Source organism: Phocoena sinus, chromosome 1 (genome assembly GCF_008692025.1).
Source record: "Phocoena sinus isolate mPhoSin1 chromosome 1, mPhoSin1.pri, whole genome shotgun sequence".
NCBI classification, from domain to species: domain Eukaryota; kingdom Metazoa; phylum Chordata; class Mammalia; order Artiodactyla; family Phocoenidae; genus Phocoena; species Phocoena sinus.
Genome location: NC_045763.1, coordinates 145050190 through 145072581, shown reverse-complemented (window position 1 = coordinate 145072581; position 22392 = coordinate 145050190). Strand labels below are relative to the sequence as shown.

General features: G+C 37.4%; 1 protein-coding gene across 3 annotated transcripts in view; it reads left to right on the top strand.

Moving 5' to 3' along the window:
- Positions 1-22392, top strand: part of RPS6KC1 (ribosomal protein S6 kinase C1) — a 232740-nt gene that overhangs the window by 92220 nt on the left and 118128 nt on the right. For 2 of the 3 annotated variants that reach the window (XM_032637882.1, XM_032637899.1), the window contains exon 6: positions 3099-3461. The exons of the other annotated variant lie outside the window; for it this stretch is intronic. In XM_032637882.1, the coding sequence (XP_032493773.1) occupies positions 3099-3461 (363 nt within the window). The remainder of the gene's footprint in view (positions 1-3098; positions 3462-22392) is intronic. 3 annotated transcript variants of the gene reach the window in all.

Genomic DNA, 22392 nt, shown 5'->3' with positions numbered 1-22392 from the left:
TGCAGTAATACCAATGGTAGTTTCACCTAGGAATAAAGCCTTGATAAAGCAGTAAAAACTGTTAATTTTATTAAATCTCAACCCTTGGGTACATGTCTTCTTGGTATTCTGTGTGATGACATGGAAGTATACATAAAACACTTGGTGTGCTGAACTACCATGGTTGCCTTGAGAGAAAGCACTTGTGCAATTATTTGAGCCATAAACTAGCTACTTTTTCCCTGGGACCCCATTTTTGTTTGAAAGGATGATTGACATACAAACTATCATTATTCAGACTTGGGTATTTAGCAGATGTTTTTTTTGAAAATGAATGAAGTGAGCTGACACTTCAAGGAAAACAGCTAACAGTATTTGTTGCCAAATACTGATAAAATTCGTTTTCAGTCCCAAATTAGAATTTTGGAGAACCTGTATCAGCCACTCCGAGCAAAACAGCTAACAGTATTTGTTGCCAAATACTGATAAAATTCTAGTTTTCAGTCCCAAATTAGAATTTTGGAGAACCTGTATCAGCCACTTTGAGCCTGACAGTTTCCAATACTTAAAGAATTTTCTGATGATGTTGTTGGTGGTAAGTAGCAAATATGATTTTGTAATAATGAAATTTGTCACCATTTGGAGGATCTGTGTAACTCAGGGAACTAATATTTTCAAAATGACCAGGGTTTGGTGTTACAAACTCATGCATGATAAAAGATCCATTCAGTGTGTGTAAGACAGACCCATGGATTTGAATGTAACAGAAACAAATTACATTGATAGAAATTTATATTCCACATGTAAACTAACCTTTAAGAAACTACTGTTTGTTAAGTTTTCTGGTAGTATCAAAAAACAATAGCCACAGTTATTTGAAAAGGCTATTAAAATATTCACCCCATTTTCAGTTACTTACCCATGTGACATTTTCTTTAAATTTTCCAACCAGAAAAACATCTGACAACAGACTGAGTGCAGAATTAGTCATGAGACTCCAGCCATCTTCTGTTAACAAGACTTGCAAAAATGTAACACAATGGCACTTCTTAGTTATTTTTATAAAAATTATGTTGGGACTTCCCTGGTGGCATAGTGGTTAAGAATCCACCTGCCAGTGCAGGGGACACGAGTTCGAGCCCTGGTCCGGGAAGATCCCACATGATACAGAGCAGCTAAGCCTGTGCGCTGCAACTGCTGAGCCTGTGCTCTAGAGCCCGCGAGTCACAACTACTGAGCCTGCGTGCCACAACTACTGAAGCCTGCACGCCTAGAGCCCATGCTCCGCAACAAGAGAAGGCACCTCAATGAGAAGCCCGCGCACCGCAACGAAGAGTAGCCCCTGCTTGGCGTAACTAGAGAAAGCTAGTGTGCAGCAACGAAGACTCAACACAGCCAAAAATAAATTTAAAAAAGCAAACAAACTTGAAATGATAAAAAGGTCCTGTAACACGAGAATGAATGAACAAAAAAAAAAAAGGAAAAAACAGTATGTTAACATGTAATGGGCTTTCGTGTTTAAAAAAAATTCAGTCTGTTTTTAAAATATCAAGATTGGTAAATATTTACAGATACAATCCATATAAATAAAAGCTCTTTGAGGTCCTTAATCATTTTTAAGAATGTAAGGGGAGGTCCTAAGACCAGAAAGTTTAATAACTGTTGTTGTATTTCAAGCTCACTTACCATGAAGTCAGTTATATGAAATGGAAGAAGTAATTTTCATTGCTTAAATGTTTCAGTAGCACCCATTATTCATTTTATGTCAGAAAACTAAGATGCAAATACAGACCAAAGATTCCTCCAAAAGCTTGTGGAGGAGGCTGAAATGTAAATTTCAAAATACTTCAGTTAAAAAAAACCGTAAGTGGCATACATTTTCCAGATATGGATGGTTACTTAAAAGCACACCTCTGGGGCTTCCCTGGTGGCGCAGTGGTTGAGAGTCCGCCTGCTGATGCAGGGGACACAGGTTCGTGCCCCGGTCCAGGAGGATCCCACATGCTGCGGAGCGGCTGGGCCTGTGAGCCATGGCCGCTGAGCCTGCGCATCCGGAGCCTGTGCTCCGCAATGGGAGAGGCCACAGCAGTGAGAGGCCCGTGTACTGCAAAAAAAAAAAAAGCACACCTCTGAGGATACATTATATTATCGTAAAATAATTATTTTGTAATTGCTATAATAGTTATAATTTAATGATAGCCTGTTATATCCATTAACTCTTTTTCTCATTTAAAGCCCTGCATGATAAGTTATATTATTAAGTAACTTGCTGTTGGTCACACAGTAAGTTTTAAAGAGTGGGGATCCAGGCGCTTCTTTTTTGTCTTACTCTAAAGCTCTTACTCTTCCTTTTATCATAATGCTGTTGTTCACAGCAGCTGTGTATACAAGCATCAGCCTTCTATAAATAGTTTATGAGATCTTGTGGTAAGGGCTGTTTTTGACAACAAGGCTAGATAAAGACTTGTCTCAGTTTTAGTTTGATGATTAAGGCAAGGAGACTGTCTTCTACAGCTGTAGGGATACAGTACAAAAATGAACTAAGAAAGAGAAAAACAAATATCATATAGTAACATATATATTTGGAATCTAAAACAAAAAATGGTTCTGATGAACCTAGGGGCAGGACAGGAATAAAGATGTGGATGTAGAGAATGGACTTGAGGGCACAGGGAAGGAGAAGGGTAAGATGGGACGAAGTGAGAGAGTTGCATTGACTGTACTACCAAATGTAAAATAGAGAGCTAGTGGGAAGCAGCTGCATAGCACAGGGAGATCAGCTCAGTGCTTTGTGACCACCTAGATGGGTGGGATAGGGAAGGTGGGAGGAAGACACAAGAGGGAGGGGGTATGGGGATATATGTATATGTATAGCTGATTCACTTTGTTATACAGCAGAAACTAACACAACATTGTAAAGCAATTATATTCCAATAAAGATATTAAAAAAAAATGAATGAACTAAGCTGAAACAAATTGCTGGACACTGACTTCCATCAGTAAATTACCCCTTCCTGATTGACATAGGTAGTATGAAAAAATGAATAGTCAGTATGATTTGTATTCTTTTGGCTGATTCTCAGTTTAATATCTGTTTACTATTGTGATCATATTTCTAGGCTTCTCCAGTGACAGTGATCTAATATCTCTTACTGTTGATGTGGATTCTCTTGCTGAGTTGGATGATGGAATGGCTTCCAATCAAAATTCTCCCATTAGAACTTTTGGTCTCAGTCTTTCTTCGGATTCTTCAGCACTAGGGGCTGTTGCTTCTGACAGTGAACAGAGTAAAACAGAAGAAGAACGGGAAAGTCGTGGCCTCTTTCCTGGCAGTTTAAAATCCAAGCTTGGCAAGAGAGATTATTTGGAGAAAGCAGGAGAATTAATAAAGCTGGCTTTAAAAAAGGAAGAAGAAGATGACTATGAAGCTGCTTCTGATTTTTATAGGAAGGGAGTTGATTTACTCCTAGAAGGTGTTCAAGGTACAGTTTTATCTGTATTAATGTATTTTGGCATGTTCTTGTGTTGGTATCTGGGGAAGAAGAAGTATGTGATGTATAACTGTTGCTTGTGTATAATCCTATGTAAAAACAAGACTGAAAAGGAGAAATTACTGGAGATTAAATGATTTAAATATGGACATATACTTTTAGTTTCATGAAATGCAGGACAGTATCAGAGATACTTAAGTTCTGCTTTGATCAATTATTCAACAAAAACAATTAAAAAAAAACGAAGGCTCTAAGTCTTTTGTATGAATAATAATGTTTTTTTCTGACATGGTCACCAACCTTCACCTATCTCAGGAGTATTCACAGAGATTGTTTAGTACATTGACTCTTGGCCCAAAGAGACAAGATGAAATGAGCTTTTAAACAGAGTGTAAAGGGTTCTTGGATTTGCCTACTATTCTGTTTTTGTTAGTTGTGATAAATTCTCAGCTAATTAATGTGGGTGATATGGGACATGTAGAGCTGAATGTTGCTGAATGTCTGTAAGTAGAACTTAGCGTTTTATTTACTTATTTTTTAAGCGTCAGTTTTTATCATTTGCCTTTTCTTTATGGAAGCAGATTGAAGCATACTTCAATTCGTTACCTGACTTTCTGGACACAGTAATCAGAGGTTGATAGGACCTTCTTCCAGTGGTTTTCTGTCCGGAAAATCATCATCGTCATTGTTGTTTTGTGGTCTTTGACTTGTTAGTACCATTTAGATTACCACAGTCTCCTGGATTACTAATACTTTTTTACTACAGTACTCCCACCCTCACTATGCCTGGTGTCCTATAGTCTAGAAGACTTCTGTTTACTCTTCCTAGAGTATAAACTTTCCGTCTTCTAATGTAGTAAAAAGATGAATGCTTGGCTGTAAAGAGTGGAAGAGGGAGTGTGTGTAGTAGTGTCCTAATTACTTCTTAACCAGGAATTTTGATGAATTCTCTAGTTTTTAGTCTTCACACTCAACTTCCACAGCTACCTAAAACCATTAGTTCCTGAAATTTTGGACAGATTTAAAGTGTTGTGTAAATCAAGCAGCTTCCTTGAGTTGCCCAAGTCAATAACCACTCATCCATCTACTTTTTACCTTCTAAAATTTTGTTGCTGCTATTTTCTCTCTCAGTCTCTTTGTTCTTACAGGGTTTTGCCTTAAAAATATTTTTTTTTTTACTGCCACATTAGTGGAACTTCAGGAGGGAGCATCTCTTATGGTTTGATTGATATATCATTTTGATATAAATTTTTGTTTTTCAAATAGTTTCAGAGTCTTTTGCGTTTTTTTGTCTGCTAGTGGAGCATTTTGGTCTTAATGATCTACTCATTTTTCTTCTTTGTCTTAAATTTCATTTGGGGTTGGGAGTTTAAAACGGGGATGTGTTCCAAACAGTTGGCTCTAATATTTTGCCCTTTTCTTTCTATATAATTTTGTACTGAAACACAAAATTGATATAAAACACATCAGTGTGATACTTTTCTGTCTAAAAGTTAGTTGCATTTAACCTTAGAACACTTCATAATGTTACCACTTGGTGGCACCAGAAAAATAAAAATCTTTGCTTCAAAATGAGAATTAGGGATGCATGTCAGCAAATATCAAAAAAAGTACATAATTTAGTTAGTTACTTTGTGATTATGGTGCTGAATTATTTCTCCACTGGAACTTGATACTAAACCTACTAAACCTCTAGCTTAAGGAGTGTTACTATTTAAACATATTTTTCCTATTTAACTTACGCTTGTCTCTCTGAAACCACAATCTCCAGTTCTGCCTGGATTAGTTTTTGTGGTTAATATGCCATCAAATCTAAAAACTTATAATCAACTAATTGCTTGTAACCTTCTATTGTTTATTCATAATGTGATCAATTTTATTCATACAAACTGTGGGAACCACAATCACAGAATTCTAATTTTAACCAAAATGTAAAATAGCTTCTGTTTGAAGCCCATGATTATGCATTTAACTACTTGTTAAATGTAACGTCAGGGCAGTGCTTCTAGTCTGTGGATTCTGTTTAAAAGTATATCAGTTACAACACATGGACATTATTTTTAAAAAATGTTTTCTCCAGTTCTACTGAGATATAATTGACATATGACCTTGTATTAAAGGTGTACAACATAATGATTTGATATATGTAAATATTGTGAAGTGATTACTGCAGTAAGTTTAGTTAACATACATTACCTCACATAGTTGTAGATTTTTTTTTTCTGGTGATGAGAACTTTTAAGATCTATTCCGTTAGCAACTTTCAAATACATGATACAGTTGTTAACTATAGTCACCATGTTGTATGTCACATCCCCTGGATTTATTAATCTTATAAATGGAAGTTTGTATTTTTTGATCACCTTCACCCCTTGCCTCTGGCAACCACCAGTCTGTTCTCTGTTTCTATGAGTTTGGTTCTTTTTAGATTCCACATATAATTGAGATCATATGGTATTTGTCTTTCTTTGACTCACTTCACTTAGCATAGTACTCTGAAAATTTTCTCTTTTTTATGGTTGAATAATATTCCATTGTATATATATACCACATTTTCTTTATCTATCCATCTGTTGATGGACACTTAGGTTGATTCATGTCTTGGCTATTGTAAATAATGCTGCAACGAACATGGAGGTGCAAATGTATCTTTGAGGTAGTGATTTTGTTTCCTTTGGATGTATACCTGGAAGTGGAATTGCTCAATCATGAGGTAGTTCTATTTTTAATTTTTTGAGGAACCTCCATATTGTTTTCCATAGTGGCTACAACAATCTATATTCCCACCAACAGTGCACAAGAGTTCACTTTTCTCCATATCCTTGATAACATTTATTTGTTGTCCTTTTGATGGTAATCATTCTGACAGGTGTGAGGTGATATCTCATTGTGATTTTGATTTGGGTTTCCCTTATGATGAGTTATGTTAAGTACCTTTTCACATACCTTTTAAGCATTTGTATGTCTTCTTTGGGAAAATGTTCACTTCCTCTGACCATTTTTTAATCTGATTAATTTTTTTTCCTCTATTGAGTTGTGAGAATTTTGTGTGTATTTTGGATATTAACTTCTTATCAGATATATAATTTGCAAATATTTCTCCCATTTGGTAGGTTGCCTTTTCATTTTGTTGATGGTTTTCTTTGCTGTGGAGAAGAAGCTTTTTAGTTTGATGTAGTCCCACTTGTTTATTTTTGCTTTTGTTGCCTTTGCTTTTGGTTTCAAATCCAAAAAATTATTGCCAAGACTGATGTCAAGGAGCTTACCATCTATGTTTTCTTCTAGGAGTTCTGTGGTCTCAAGTCTTACATTCAGGTCTTTAATCCATTTTGAGTTGATTTTTGTGTATGGTGTAAGATATGAGTCCAGTTTTACTCCTTTGCAAGTGGATGCCCAGTTTTCCCGGCACCATTTATTGTGTCTATCCTTCCCCTATTGAATATTCTTGGCTCCTTTGTCAAATATTAGTTAACTGGGGCGCAGTGGTTGAGAGTCTGCCTGCCGATGCAGGGGACGTGGATTCGTGCCCTGGTCCGGGAGGATCCCACATGCCACGGAGCGGCTGGGCCCGTGAGCCATGGCCACTGGGCCTGTGTGTCTGGAGCCTGTACTCTACAACGGGAGAGGCCACAGCAGTGAGAGGCCTGCATACTGCAAAAAGGAAAAAAAAATAGTTAACTGTACATGTATGGGTTTATTTCTGGGCTCTCTATTCTGTTCCATTGATATTTGTGTCTTTTTAATACTAATACCATACTGTTTTTTTTTAACATCTTTATTGGAGTATAATTGCTTTACGATGGTGTGTTAGTTTCTGCTTTATAACAGAGTGAATCAGCTATACATATACATGTATCCCCATATCTCCTCCCTCTTGTGTTTCCCTCCCATCCTCCTTATCCCACCCCTCTGGGTGGTCACAAAGCACCGAGCTGATCTCCCTGTGCTATGTGGCTGCTTCCCACTAGCTATCTATTTTACATTTGGTAGTATATATTAGTCCATGCCACTCTCTTACTTCGTCCCAGCTTACCCTTCCCCCTCCCCGTGTCCTCAAGTCCATTCTCTACGTCTGCGTCATTATTCCTGTCCTGCTCCTAGGTTCTTCAAAACCATTTTTTTTCTTAGATTCTATATATATCTTGTGTTAGCATATAGTATTTGTTTTTCTCTTTCTGACTTCACTCTGTATGACAGACTCTAGGTCCATCCACCTCACTACAAATAACTCAGTTTTGTTTCTTTTTATGGCTGAATAATATTCCATTGTATATATGTGCCACATCTTCTTTATCCATTCATCTGTTGATGGACACTTAGGTTGCTTCCATGTCCTGGCTGTTGTAAATAGAGCTGCAATGAACATTGTGGTACATGGCTCTTTTTTGAATTATGGTCTTCTCAGGGTATATGCCCAGTAGTGGGATTGCTGGGTCATATGGTAGTTCTATTTTTAGTTTTTTAAGGAACCTCCATACTGTTCTCCATAGTGGCTATATCAATTTACATTCCCACCAACAGTGCAAGAATGTTCCCTTTTCTCCACACCCTCTCCAGCATTTATTGTTTGTAGATTTTTTGATGATGGCCATTCTGACCAGTGTGAGGTGATACCTCATTGTAGTTTTGATTTGCATTTCTCTAATGATTAGTGATGTTGAGCATCCTTTCGAGTGTTTGTTGACAGTCTGTACATCTTCTTTGGAGAAATGTCTGTTTAGGTCTTCTGCCCATTTTTGGATTGGGCTGTTTGTTTTTTTGATATTGAGCTGCATGAGCTACTTGTAAATTTTGGAGATTAATCCTTTGTCAGTTGCTTCATTTGCAAATATTTTCTCCCATTCTGAGGGTTGTCTTTTGGTCTTGTTTATGGTTTCCTTTGCTGTGCAAAAGCTTTGAAGTTTCATGAGGTCCCATTTGTTTATTTTTGTTTTTATTTCCATTTCTCTAGGAGGTGGGTCAAAAAGGATCTTGCTGTGATGTATGTCATAGAGGGTTCTGCCTATGTTTTCCTCTAAGAGTTTGATAGTGTCTGGCCTTACATTTAGGTCTTTAATCCATTTTGAGTTTATTTTTGTGTATGGTGTTAGGGAGTGTTCTCATTTCATTCTTTTACATGTAGGTGTCCAGTTTTCCCAGCACCACTTATTGAAGAGGCTGTCTTTTCTCCACTGTATATTCTTCCTTCCTTTATCAAAAATAAGGTGACTGTATGTGCATGGGTTTATCTCTGGGCTTTCTATCCTGTTCTGTTGATCTATATTTCTGCTTTTGTGCCAGTACCATACTGTCTTGATTACTGTAGCATTGTAGTATAGTTTGAAATTAAGATTAATCAAGATTGCTTTGCCTACTCAGAGTCTTTTGGGTTCCATACAAATTTTAGGATTGTTTTTTCTACTTCTATGAAAAATGCCATTGGAATTTTGATAGGGATTGCTTTCAATCAGTGGATCATTTTGAGTAGTATGGATATTTTAACAATATTAATTCTCCCAGTCCATGAGCATGGAATATCTTTTGTGTTTCTCTTCAATTTCTTTCATCAGTTGTTTGTAGGTTTTAGTGTACTGATCTTTCACCTTCCTGGTTGAATTTATTCCTAGGTATTTTATTCTTTTTTATACATTTATAAGTGGGATTGTTTTCTTTCTTTTTTTTGTGGTACGCGGGCCTCTCACTGTTGTGGCCTCTCCCGTTGCAGAGCACAGGCTCCGGACGCGCAGGCTCAGCGGCCATGGCTCACGGGCCCAGCCACTCTGCGGCATGTGGGATCTTCCTGGACCGGGGCATGAACCCGTGTCCTCTGCATCAGCAGGCAGACTCTCAACCACTGCACCACCAGGGAAGCCTGGGATTGTTTTCTTAATTTCTCTTTCTAATAATTTGTTGTGGGACTTCTCTGGTGGCGCAGTGGTTAAGAATCCGCCTGCCGATGCAGGGGACACAGGTTCAAGCCCTGGTCCGGGAAGATCCCACATGCCGCAGAGCAACTAAGCCTGTGTGCCACAACTACTGAGCCTGTGCTCTGGAGCCTGCAAACCACAACTACTGAAGCCCACGTACTGCAACGAAGAGTAGCCCTCGCTCACTGCAACTAGAGAAAGCTCGCGCGCAGCAATGGAGACCCAACGCAGCCAAAAATAAATAATAAATAAAATAAATAAATTAAAAAATTTTTGTTGTTAGTGTGTAGAAACACTGATTTTTGTATATTGATTTTGTATCTTATACTTTTACTGAATTCATTTATTAGTTTAACAGTTTTTGGGGGAGTCTTTGGGATTTTCTATACCTAATATGTCATCTGCAGAAAGGGAGAGTTTTACTTCTTCCTTTTGATTTGGATGCTTTTTTTTTTCTTCCCTTTTTCTTGCGTAATTGCTCTGGCTAGGACTTCCAGTACTATGTTGAATAAAGTGCAAAAGTGGGCATCCTTGTCTTGTTCCTGATCTTAGAGGAGAATGTTTCAGCTTATCGCTGTCGAGTGATGTTGAGTATAATGGACTTTATTCTTTAATTTGTGGGGAAATTGGGGGCTCCACCTTGTGAGCTAACTTGACATTTAGGAGCAGAAGAGATGTTTCCTTGGAGAAACTGTTATTGAGACATCACTCTAACCAGTTATACCTATGAGTCATTTTGATTTAACTCTTGCTGTGAGAATTGTTACCTGTGGCCTTAGATTGGATTGGCATGCTTTCTAATAAAGTAACTATTTCTGAGTATCTGATAATCCAGAGAAATAATCTTTCAGAGCTAAGTAGAAGTACTTTGAACAGGGGTTCTTAAGAGTTTGCAAATTTTGTTATTCTACATACTAACTATTCATTCTAACTAAACTATTCATTTAAAGGAATTTATCTAGGTTGTTTGGAGATCTGATAAAGATGGCTTGATGTTTTTCTTACTTAATTCGTGTTTGCACAGCTGAGGTTAGATGCAAAACACAGTAGCAGCAGTTCTATTTGCCCATCCAGCAGAGAAGAAGCATACCCTGATAGTGGTAACTTTGAATTCTCCTTTTGAATCCGACACTTATTTCCTCAGTCTAGAAATGGCTCTTGAAATTAAGGTGCCCTCTACTCTTCTAAGTCCAGAAGAGATTTTTATGGATTTAAGAGGGAAAATCCAGAAGTCAAGATTGAAGGAATCAACCTGAATCTTTGAAGAGAATGTTTCAGTACGTAACCTTTCATTTCTGTCTTATGTATATATTTCTGCAAGTGACTGATATGACTAATCTGTATTCTTAGTGTGGGCTTATTGGAATAATTGTGATAATGTAGAGTGGCAAATGGATGACATAAAGGTATTAACGAAATATTTAAAATAATATTTAATACATGCCTGTCACTGTACAAGGGTTTTTTCTTAACGTTATTTTTAATCCTCAGAGCAAACCTATAAGCTGAGCTATGACTGGTCTTGCTGGGCTTTGTCTAAGGACACCAAAACTTAGAGGGTGCAGACATTTAATATAATGATTCTAAAAGGTTGGCACCTAGTTAGCAAGAATAATTATTTAAAACAGGAAGCTACCAGATGGCGAGCATTGTTAGTAACACCCATCTGTGGGCTACATTATGAATTACAGAGTTGATTTGAGAGCTGGTTTTGTTCAGTTTGTTCTAGGTGCCAACATTGCTGGTTTATTGTGTTTGTAAGGTGGATAGTGGAATCCCCATTTTACAGGTGGAGAAAACTAAGACTTATATAAAGTAAGCAATTTGCTCAGCAACACAAACCAGTAAAAGTTTCAGCCAGGCTTTAAATCTAGGTCTGAGTTCAAATTTTGCCTTCTTTCCACTATGCCATGCTACTTCTCACACATAATTAGATTAGCTTTTTAAAGTGGAAACACAAGTCTTCTCCAGTTTCAAATATTTTTAAACTTTGCGTATTTATTCTTTTTCCTTCTACCCATTTATTTCTTTGCTCAGTCAACCATCTGTCATTCAGTTGACCATTCAACAAGCTTTTACTACTTGTATGTACCAGGTACTGTGATAGTGAATATACAGTGGTTTTTTATAAAAATATAAAATTGTGGGCTTCCCTGGTGGCACAGTGGTTGAGAGTCTGCCTGCTAATGCAGGGCACACGGGTTCGAGCCCTGGTCTGGGAAGATCCCACATGCCGCGGAGCAACTGGGCCCGTGGGCCACAACTACTGAGCCTGCGTGTCTGGAGCCCGTGCTCCGCAACAAGAGAGGCCGCGATAGTGAGAGACCCGCGCACGGCGATGAAGAGTGGCCCCCCGCTTGCCACAACTAGAGAAAGCCCTCGCACAGAAACGAAGACCCAACACAGCAAAACTAAATAAAGAAATTAATAAACTCCTACCCCCAACATCTAAAAAAAACAAAAACAAAACAAAACAAAAAACCAACCTGATTAAAAAATGGGCAAAAGACCTGAATAGACATTTAAAAAAATATATATATATATAAAATTGAACAATGAGACCTCCTCTCCTCTCTGCCCATCCCTTCTTTTCCCTTCCCTTCCCCTTTCCATCCCTCTCCTCTCCTGTTTCTGTTTAAGTCTCCTGCATACATTATGAATATCACAATGAAAAGAGTTTCTGGATGTTGTTGGTATCTAATTTTTTTGTCAAACTTGTTGATATTTTTGACCTATGATGTTGCTTATGATGTTGCTACTTAGCTGATGTTGCTACTTAGCTGAGAGATGCAAACCATCTTCTGCAATTTTCATCCTGGTAAATGGTATAATAAGCAGTACCAAACCATTTTTTATAGTTTACCCCATACCTGGGTCTATGTGTGCTAGGCTATCAGGGATGTTCAGACATATTTCAAAAGCTGACCTAGTGTGCTGCGGAACTATTGGTATGTCATTCTGGGTCTCTTATTGGGTCTTGACTATTTTTCTTTCCCACAGTGAGGAATAGAATTCCTGGAGAAACCATAAACCTACATACACTTCTAGGTTTCCTTTGAGTCTCTTTGATTAGCTCAGAATTGTAGGGTTGGTTCTAGAACATGTTCAGGCTCTATGAATGTGGCTAGTCTCTGTGCAGTCATAATGCCATATACTCAAGTGCTTTAAAAAACAGTTTTGACCATTGATTTATTCCTTTGAATGAGAGTTACTCAAGTATCAGGAAGCTCAAAGGATAAACTTGTTTGCCTTAGAATGGATGGATATAGGAGAAAGGTAGTAAGTCTACATTTGATGAAGAGAAGCAAGTCACATAATTTCTTATTGCTGAATTTCAGAAATGAAAACATGTAGCTTTAAGAATAAAACTTATTTGACTTGTTTATGGTGTTAACTCTGAAGACGTTATGAAAATATTGTCTAGCCCGCTTTTTCTTTAAGGGATTGCCCAGTTCAGTACAAAGTATGATATAGTATAAGGCTAACAAAACCAAAAGCTGTGTTTTTAATAAGCAGTGGTGGTGTGCTCATCGAGCCTTCTAATGCATTGGCTCCTAGCTTTTTTGATTTATGTTTATGATCCCCTTTGAGAATTTTGTTCTTCTTTTTCAATGTTGTTTCTACTATTGGGATCTCCTTACAACTCTATATAAATTTGAAAATCACCTTTAAAAATTTGCAGTAAAATTGACTTATTTTTAAAATTTATTTAAATTTTTTTAGAAATCAGCTTTTCTATTTCTGCAAAATAAGCTGTTGGAATTTTAGTAGGCATTGAATTAAATCTGTAAATACGTTTGGGGAGTATTGCCATCTTAACAGTATTAAGTCTTTCAATCTATGAACATAGATGTCTTATTTTTTACATCTTCTTTAATTTCTTTCAGCAGTGTTTTGTGGTTTTCAGTGTATGAATCTTTCACCTCCTTGGTTAAATCTGTTCCTAGGTATTTATTCTTTTGAATGCTATCGTTAATGGAATTGTTTCATTAATTTTCTTTGCAGATTGTTTGTTTCTGGTGAATTAAAACACAGTTGATTTCTGTGTGTATATCTTGTATCTGGCAACTTGCCCAATTCATTTATTAGCTCTAGTAGGTTTTTGTGGATTCCTTGGGATTTCTATATATAGGATTATTTTATCTGAATAGATGTAGTTTATTTATTCTTTTTCAATTTGGGTGCCTTTTATTACTTTTTCTTGCCTAATGCTCTGGCTAGAACTTCCAATACAGTGTTCAGTAGCATTGTGAAGGTAGGCATCCTTGTCTTTTTTTTTTTTTAATTAATTAATTAATTTTTGGCTGTGTTGGGTCTTCGTTGCTGCCCGCGGGCTTCCTCTATTTGTGGCAAGCAGGGGCTACTCTTCGTTGCAGTGCGTGGGCTTCTCATTGCAGTGGCTTCTCTCATTGCGGAGCACAGGCTCTAGGTGCATGGGCTTCAGTAGTTGTGGCGCATGGGCTTCAGTAGTTGTGGCACGTGGGCTCAGTAGTTGTGGCTTACGGGCTCTAGAGCACAGGCTCAGTAGTTGTGGTGCACAGGCTTAGTTGCTTTGTGGCATGTGGGATCTTCCTAGACCAGGGCTCGAACCCATGCCCCCTGCATTGGCAGGCGGATTCTTAACCACTGTGCCACCAGGGACTTGCCAGCATCCTTGTCTTGTTCCAGATCTTAGGGGGAAAGCTTTTAGTTTTTTACCATTGAACATGATATTAGTAATTGGTTTTTCATAGGTGTCCTTTATAATGTTGAAGAAGTTCCCTACTATTTCTAGTTTTCTGGATGGTTTTATCAAGAAAGAGAGTTAGATTCTGTTAAGCAGAATTACCACAAATTTACAACACAAATTTATTATCTTATGGTTCTGTAGGTTAGAAATCTGACATGAGTCTTACTGGGCTGAAATTAAAGTGTGGGCAGGACTGTGTTCCCGTCCAGAGACTCTAGGGGAGAATGGGTTTCCTTGCCTTTTCTAGCTTCTAGAGGCCACCTGCATGTCTTCTTCCATCTTGAAAGCCAGCAATCTTGTATCTCTCTGATCATTTTTCCATAGTTACATCTCACTGTGATCCTTAGCAAGGACACGTCGTGTGATTTTAAGAACCTATGTGATTTGGTTGGGCCCACCCTGATAATCCAGGAAAAATGCCATGTCTCAAGATTCGTAACCTTAATCACATTTGTAAAGTTGTTTTAGCCAAGTAAAGTAATATTTTCACAGGTTCCTTGGTTAGGACACAGACATCTTAGGGGTCCATTAGTCTGCCTACTGCACTTGTGTATTACTTTTAAGTAATATACTTCTATGTATATTATAAGTATACTATTTAATATCCCAGCAATTGAGATTTTTCTGAGTATCTTTTTGTTACCGATTTCTAACTTAATTCCATGGTGTCCGGTGGACTTTGTCTGAATGATTTTAACTTTTTGAAATTTGTTGAGGCTTTCTTTATGGCCAAGCCATCCTATTTAATCATTTTTGCACAGGGCCTTGAAATGGGGATTCTTTTTGTAAAAAATTATTCATTTATTTATTTATTTTTAACATCTTTATTGGAGTATAATTGCTTTACAATGGTGTGTTAGTTTCTGCTTTATAACAAAGTGAATCAGTTATACATATACATATGTTCCCATATCTCTTCCCTCTTGCATCTCCTCCCTCCCTCGCACCCTCCCTGTCCCACCCCTCTAGGTGGTCACACACCACCGAGCTGGTCTCCCTGTGCTATGCGGCTGCTTCCCAGTAGCTAGCTGTTTTACATTTGGTAGTGTATATATGTCCATGCCACTCTCTCACTTTGTCACAGCTTACCGTTCCCCCTCCCCATATCCTCAAGTCCATTCTCTAGTAGGTCTGTGTCTTTATTCCCGTCTTACCCCTAGATTCTTCATGACCTTTTTTTTTTCTTCTTAGATTCCATATATATGCGTTAGCATACGGTATTTGTTTTTCTATTTCTGACTTACTTCACTCTGTATGACAGACTCTAGGTCCATCCACCTCACTACAAATAACTCAATTTCGTTTCTTTTTATGGCTAATATTCCATTGTATATATGTGCCACATCTTTTTTATCCATTCATCTGTTGTTGGACACTTAGGTTGCTTCCATGTCCTGGCTATTGTAAATAGAGCTGCAATGAACATTTTGGTACATGGCTCTTTTTGAATTATGGTTTCCTCAGGGTATATGCCCAGTAGTGGGATTGCTGGGTCGTATGGTAGTTCTAGTTTTAGTTTTTAAGGAACCTCCATACTGTTCTCCATAGTGGCTGTATCAATTTACATTCCCACCAACAGTGCAAGAATGTTCCCTTTTCTCCACACCCTCTCCAGCATTTATTGTTTATAGATTTTTTGATGATGGCCATTCTGACCAGTGTGAGGTGATACCTCATTGTAGTTTTGATTTGCATTTCTCTAATGATTAATGATGTTGAGCATTCTTTCATGTGTTTGTTGGCAATCTGTATATCTTCTTTGGAGAAATGTCTGTTTAGGTCTTCTGCCCATTTTTGGATGGGGTTGTTTGTTTTTTTGTTATTGAGCTGCATGAGCTGCTTGTAAATTTTGGAGATAATCCTTTGTCAGTTGCTTCATTTGCAAATATTTTCTCCCATTCTGAGGGTTGTCTTTTGGTCTTGTTTATGGTTTCCTTTGCTGTGCAAAAGCTTTGAAGTTTCATGAGGTCCCATTTGTTTATTTTTGTTTTTATTTCCATTTCTCTAGGAGGTGGGTCAAAAAGGATCTTGCTGTGATGTATGTCATAGAGTGTTCTGCCTATGTTTTCCTCTAAGAGTTTGATAGTGTCTGGCCTTACATTTAGGTCTTTAATCCATTTTGAGTTTATTTTTGTGTATGGTGTAGGGGGGTGTTCTAATTTCATACTTTTACATGTAGCTGTCCAGTTTTCCCAGCACCACTTATTGAAGAGGCTGTTTTTTCTCCACTGTATATTCTTGCCTCCTTTATCAAAGATAAAGTTACCATATGTGCGTGGGTTTATCTCTGGGCTTTCTATCCTCTTCCATTGATCTATCTTTCTGTTTTTGTGCCAGTACCATACTGTCTTGATTACTGTAGCTTTGTAGTAGAGTCTGAAGTCAGGGAGCCTGATTCCTCCAGCTCCGTTTTTCGTTCTCAAGATTGCTTTGGCTATTTGGGGTCTTTTGTGTTCCCATACAAATTGTGAATTTTTTTGTTCTAGTTCTGTGAAAAATGCCAGTGGTAGTTTGATAGGGATTGCATTGAATCTGTAGATTGATTTGGGTAGTAGAGTCATTTTCACAATGTTGAATCTTCCAAGAACATGGTATATCTCTCCATCTGTTTGTAGCATCTTTAATTTTTTCCGTCAGTGTCTTATAATTTTCTGCATACAGGTCTCTTGTCTCCTTAGGTAGGTTTATTCCTAGATAGTTTATTCTTTTTGTTGCAATGGTAAATGGGAGTGTTTTCTTAATTTCACTTTCAGATTTTTCATCATTAGTGTATAGGAATGCCAGAGATTTTCGTGCATTAATTTTGTATCCTGCTACTTTACCAAGTTCATTGATTAGCTCTAGCAGTTTTCTGGTAGCATCATTAGGATTCTCTCTGTATAGTATCATGTCATCTGCAAACAGTGACAGCTTTACTTCTTCTTTTCCGATTTGGATTCCAGACTACTGGCCAATATCACTGATGAACATAGATGCAAAAATCCTCAACAAAATATTAGCAAACAGAATCCAACAGCACATTAAAAGGATCATACACCATGATCAAGTGGGGTTTATTCCAGGAATGCAAGGATTCTTCAGTATACGCAAATCAATCAATGGGATACACCATATTAACAAATTGAAGGAGAAAAACCATATGATCATCTCAGTAGATGCAGAGAAAGCTTTTGAGAAAATTCAACACCCATTTATGGTAAAAACCCTGCAGAAAGTAGGTTAGAGGGAACTTTCCTCAACATAATAAAGGCCATATATGACAAACCCACAGCCAACATCGTCCTCAATGGCGAAAAACTGAAACCGTTTCCACTAAGATCAGGAATAAGACAAGGTTGCCCACTCTCACCACTGTTATTCAACATAGTTTTGGAAGTTTTAGCCACCGCAGTCAGAGAAAAAATGGGGATTCTTGATACATTCAAACAGTTATTTGACGGTTTCATGATACTTCCTGTAATACTGCTATTGTATTTATGTTTGTAGAACATTTTCTTACCTTTTAGTATCTCTGCCTTATTTTTGATAATCAGTCATTATGTAATAGTCATAGGTACTTATGATTAAATTGGTTTTTGAACTATTGATATATGAGACATCATTAAGTTATTCTCTGATTAATGAAGGCCTACCTGCTTTATTGGCTGTGGGTGAAAAGTTCACAAATAAAGTAAAATCTTGCTATAAAATAGTTATCTTTAATAAACGCAGATCAATGGTAGCCCCTTCCCCTACAAAGGAAAAATACACTGTAGGACAATAAAGAACAAAAACTTCGAGTACCCAGGTCAAATAAAAGCAGAGATGAGAAACAAAGTACCCCAAATTGGATTTTTTGTTGTAGTTGATTGGTTTGGTACTTGGAGGGGGAACAGTGCCGTGACTAACAGTGATAATAAAAGGCCCATCTTTATCCAAGCAACAAGAAGCAAGAATTGAAGGAATAAAATTGAGAAGAGGCAAAGATGAGTTATTAGAGGGCAGAGAATGGCAAACAATCAATTTTAAAAATGCCATTCCTTTGTACTTTCCTAGTCTTTAAATTACTTTTATTAGTACCTCTTGATGGCTAACCTATCCACTTTTTCTTTCTAGCACCTCTCAGTTGTTTCTATTTCTGTATTTATCTTAGTTTTCATGAGCCATCATTTCAAAAAGTCTTTTGGCAGGTACCTTAATCTCCCTTGCTTTTTGACCTTACATCACTTTTACCTGGCAGATCCCCAGCTATGGATTAAGTTATCCACTTGTTTTGGAGTATCCATGAATTTCCCATATTTCTGGTTTACAGAGGTTGCTAACCAAAATGAATTCATTGTTACTAATCTTAACTGGGCCCTCAATAATGTTACTTATCCTTGATGTTCCTTGGTTAACTCACATGTATACACTCTGCAGTGATTGTATTTCATACAATCTCTGATTTTCCTAAATCTCTTCTACTTTTCCAGTGACACCACACTTTTCTTCATTTTCTCTCTTAGGTTGCCTTTTCTAAGTCTACTTTGCCAGCTCCTCCTTTTCCATTTGACGTTTAACTGTTGAAATTTGTTGATTCTTGGTTGTTCACCTTCTTAAGCTCCTTACCCTGCTTTCTTAGATGATTTTAGCATTACATAGTTTTGGAGACTATCTACAATAACACTGTATAATAGAAATATAATGTAAGACACATTAAAATTTTTCCACTAGCCACATTAAAACTAGAACTCCCACTACAGGCCAATATGGGTAGCAGGGTAACTATATTTACTCTCCTTCATGAAGGAACTAAAAAACCAGACAAAGTATATGTAACAATGGTTTTCAAGACACTGGATATTAAGTAATGAAGGGCAGTGTTTTCTGAGGTACAGGAAATAAATGTGATGAGTCTTATGATTGTCCAGCTTACTGTGTTAAGTTTCCAGGCTCAGGGACAGGGAACAGGGAACAGGGAAGCCAGATGGATCATGGCAAAACCTCTGAGTTGAAGAGATGGAGCTGAGAGTCCACAAAGGCCAAAGCTAGAGTTTGCAGTTAGAGCTTGCAGGACCATTACTTGATGTCTAGTGTTTTATCTAGAGAAGAGATGACCGTATATGGATTTACAGAGTGTCCCCTGGAATATTTAGCAGAGTACAGATAAGGCACAGATGCGGAGAAACTTTCCATAGTCATTGAAAGATTCCCTGAAAGGATCGGGGAAACATTCTGGGCATTCACACAGGGCTGGGAATAGTGTCTGTTCCTAAAAGGTAGCCTTGAAAACCTCAACCATTGGGAATTGGGTAGAATACTCAGAAGAGTCTTGCTCCAGTAGTGTGGAGTAACAGTTAGCTCTAGGCCCACCCTAACAAATTTTAGAAGTAAGACCTGCCAAAATGAAACTGCTTCCAAGAAACATAACTATCCGAGAACAAAACTCAGTCATGCCTAAAAGCTTTCCAAATTCAGTTAAAGCATTCTGCCGGTCCAAGAAGTCCAACAAACCCCAAGCATAAGAAACATGAAAACAACACTAAGGCATATTATAATCAAATTGCTCAAAACCAGTGATAAAGGAAAAATCTTAAAGTTAAAAGCAGGCAGAAAAAAAAAACAAACACGAACTGAAGAACAAAGAAAAGAGTGACATCAGATTTCCTGCATAAATAATGCAAATACGTAGACAACTGATTAACATCTTTAACATAATGGAAATTAAAAAAACCTGTCGATTGAGAATTCTGTACCCAGTGAAAATATATTTAAAAAATGGATGCTGATTTTTTTCTGTTTTAGCAGTATTTTTTTTTTTTTTTTTTTTTGCGGTATGCGGGCCTTTCACTGTTGTGGCCTCTCCCGTTGCGGAGCACAGGCTCCGGACACGCAGGCTCAGCGGCCATGGCTCACGGGCCCAGCCGCTCCGCGGCATGTGGGATCCTCCCGGACCGGGGCACAAACCCGTGTCCCCTGCATCGGCAGGCGGACTCTCAACCACTGCGCCACCAGGGAAGCCCCAGCAGTATTTTTGTACGCAGGCCTCTCACTGCTGTGGCCTCTCCCGTTGCGGAGCACAGGCTCCGGATGCGCAGGCTCAGTGGCCATGGCTCACGGGCCCAGCCACTCCCAGCCATGTGTGATCTTCCTGGAATGGGGCACAAACCCGTGTCCCGTGCATCATCAGCAGGCGGACTCTCAACCACTGCGCCACCAGGGTAGCCCTGTTTTAGCAGTTATTGAGACAGCTCTGACTAATGTTGAATTGTCTGTTTCTCCCTTTATTTCTTTCAGTTTTTGCTTCATCTACTTTGGGACTCCGTCATTAGCTGCATAATTTTTTTATAACTGTTATATCTTCCTGATTAATTTAACTTTTTAACATTACAATCTTTTTTGTCTCTAGTAAAATTTTTTTTTCTTAAAATCTTTTTGTTGGATGTTAGTATAGCTATCCACCTCTCTCATTACTTTTTGTATGATATATGTTTTTCCATTCTGTTACTTTCAACCTGTTTGTCTGAATCAAAGTCTGTCTCCTGTAGACAGGATGTAGTTAGATCCCTTTTTTTAAAAAAAACATGAGTCTTATAACCTCTGTGTTTTGATTGGCATGTTTAATCCATATACATTTAATGTATTTAATAATATCATTGGATTTATGTCTGCAGTCATACTATTTGTTTTCTATATGTCTCATTTCTTTGTTTTTACTGCCCCCTCTGTGGTAAGTAGATATTTTTCTAGGGTACCTTTATTATCTGTTTTTTTTTCCTAGGCTATCTCATTTTGACTTTGATTTGACTATGATTTTCCATAGTGGTTTTTCTGAAGATTACAGTAATAAACATTTTTAACTTAAAACATTCTAGTTCAGAGTAAAACTACCTTAATTCTAGTGATAAAGAGAAACTTTGCTTCAGTATAGCTTCCTTCCCTTCCTTCTACTTTTTGCTAGTATTGTCATATATGTTACATCTTTATATAAAAGCCCTACAATGCAGTTTTACAATTATTGATTAAATTTACTTGTCTTTTAAACCAGTTTGGGGAAGAAATGAAAAGAATATATTTATGCTGCCTTTTAAAAATTTTACCTAAGTAATTTCCTTGCTCTCTTTATTTATTTATTTTTTAAATTTGGATTTCAGTTACTCTCTGGTGTCATTTCCTTTTCTTTTTTCTTGTGGGTTTTTGTTTTTTTTTTCCTGCTTCAGTATTTCTTGTAAGGCAGGTCTACTAGCAACAAATTCTCTTAACATTTATGTAAGAATGTTTATTTTGTCTTTATTGTTGAAAGATAGTTTTCCTGGATATTGGATTCTTGGTGGACTGTTTTTTTTCTCCTTTTCAGCATATTGAATATGCCATACCACTGCCTTTTGGTTTTCAGTTTTCTGATAATAAGTCAGTTGTTAAATTTTGTTGAAATCCCCTAGTATGTGATAAGTAATGTTTATCTTTTGCTACTTTTAAGATTTTCTGTTTTGGTTTTTGACAGTTTGGCTATTATATATTTGGGTGTGAATCTCTACATTTATCCTTCTTAGTGTTTGTTATATCCTTGGTATTTGATGACCTTCTTAGATATGTAGATCATTTTGGGGAAATTTTCACCTATTATTTCTTTCTTTTTAAAAAAATATTTATATATATATATATATATATATATATATATATATATAAATATACGTATATTTATTTGGCCGTGCTGGGTCTTAGTTGCGGCATGCGGGATCTTTGTTGCTGCGTGAAGGAGCTTCGTTGTGGCGTTCGGGATATTTTAGTTGCGGCATGTGGGCTCATTTAGTTGTGGCATGTGGGCTCTTTTAGTTGTGGCATGTGGGATCTAGTTCCCTGACCAGGGATTGAACCCGGGCTCCCTGCATTGGGAGCACAGAGTCTTAACCACTGGACCACCAGGGAAGTCCCTTACCTATTATTTCTTTAAAATATTCCTTTCTTCCGTTTTCCCCCACTCTTTTATTTTTTGGACTGCATTATTTGTATGTTAGTGTGCTTTATTTCTGAATTTGGTTCTTCCCCCACACCCTCCCTCTTTTTTTTTTTTATTGTTCAGTTTTATTCAGACTGGATAATGTCTACTCATTTATCTTCAAATTTGCTGATTCTTTTTTCTGTCAGCTCAGTGTGCTGTTGAGTACTTTTTAACTCCAGAATTTCTGTTTGGTTCTTTTTTACAATTTCCGTGTTTTCATTGTTAATCTGTATTTGTTGATTCATTGTCTTTGTGCTTTCTTTAATTCCTTAAACATGGTTTCTTTTAGTTCTTTGAACATATTTATAATAATTGTTTGAAGTGTTT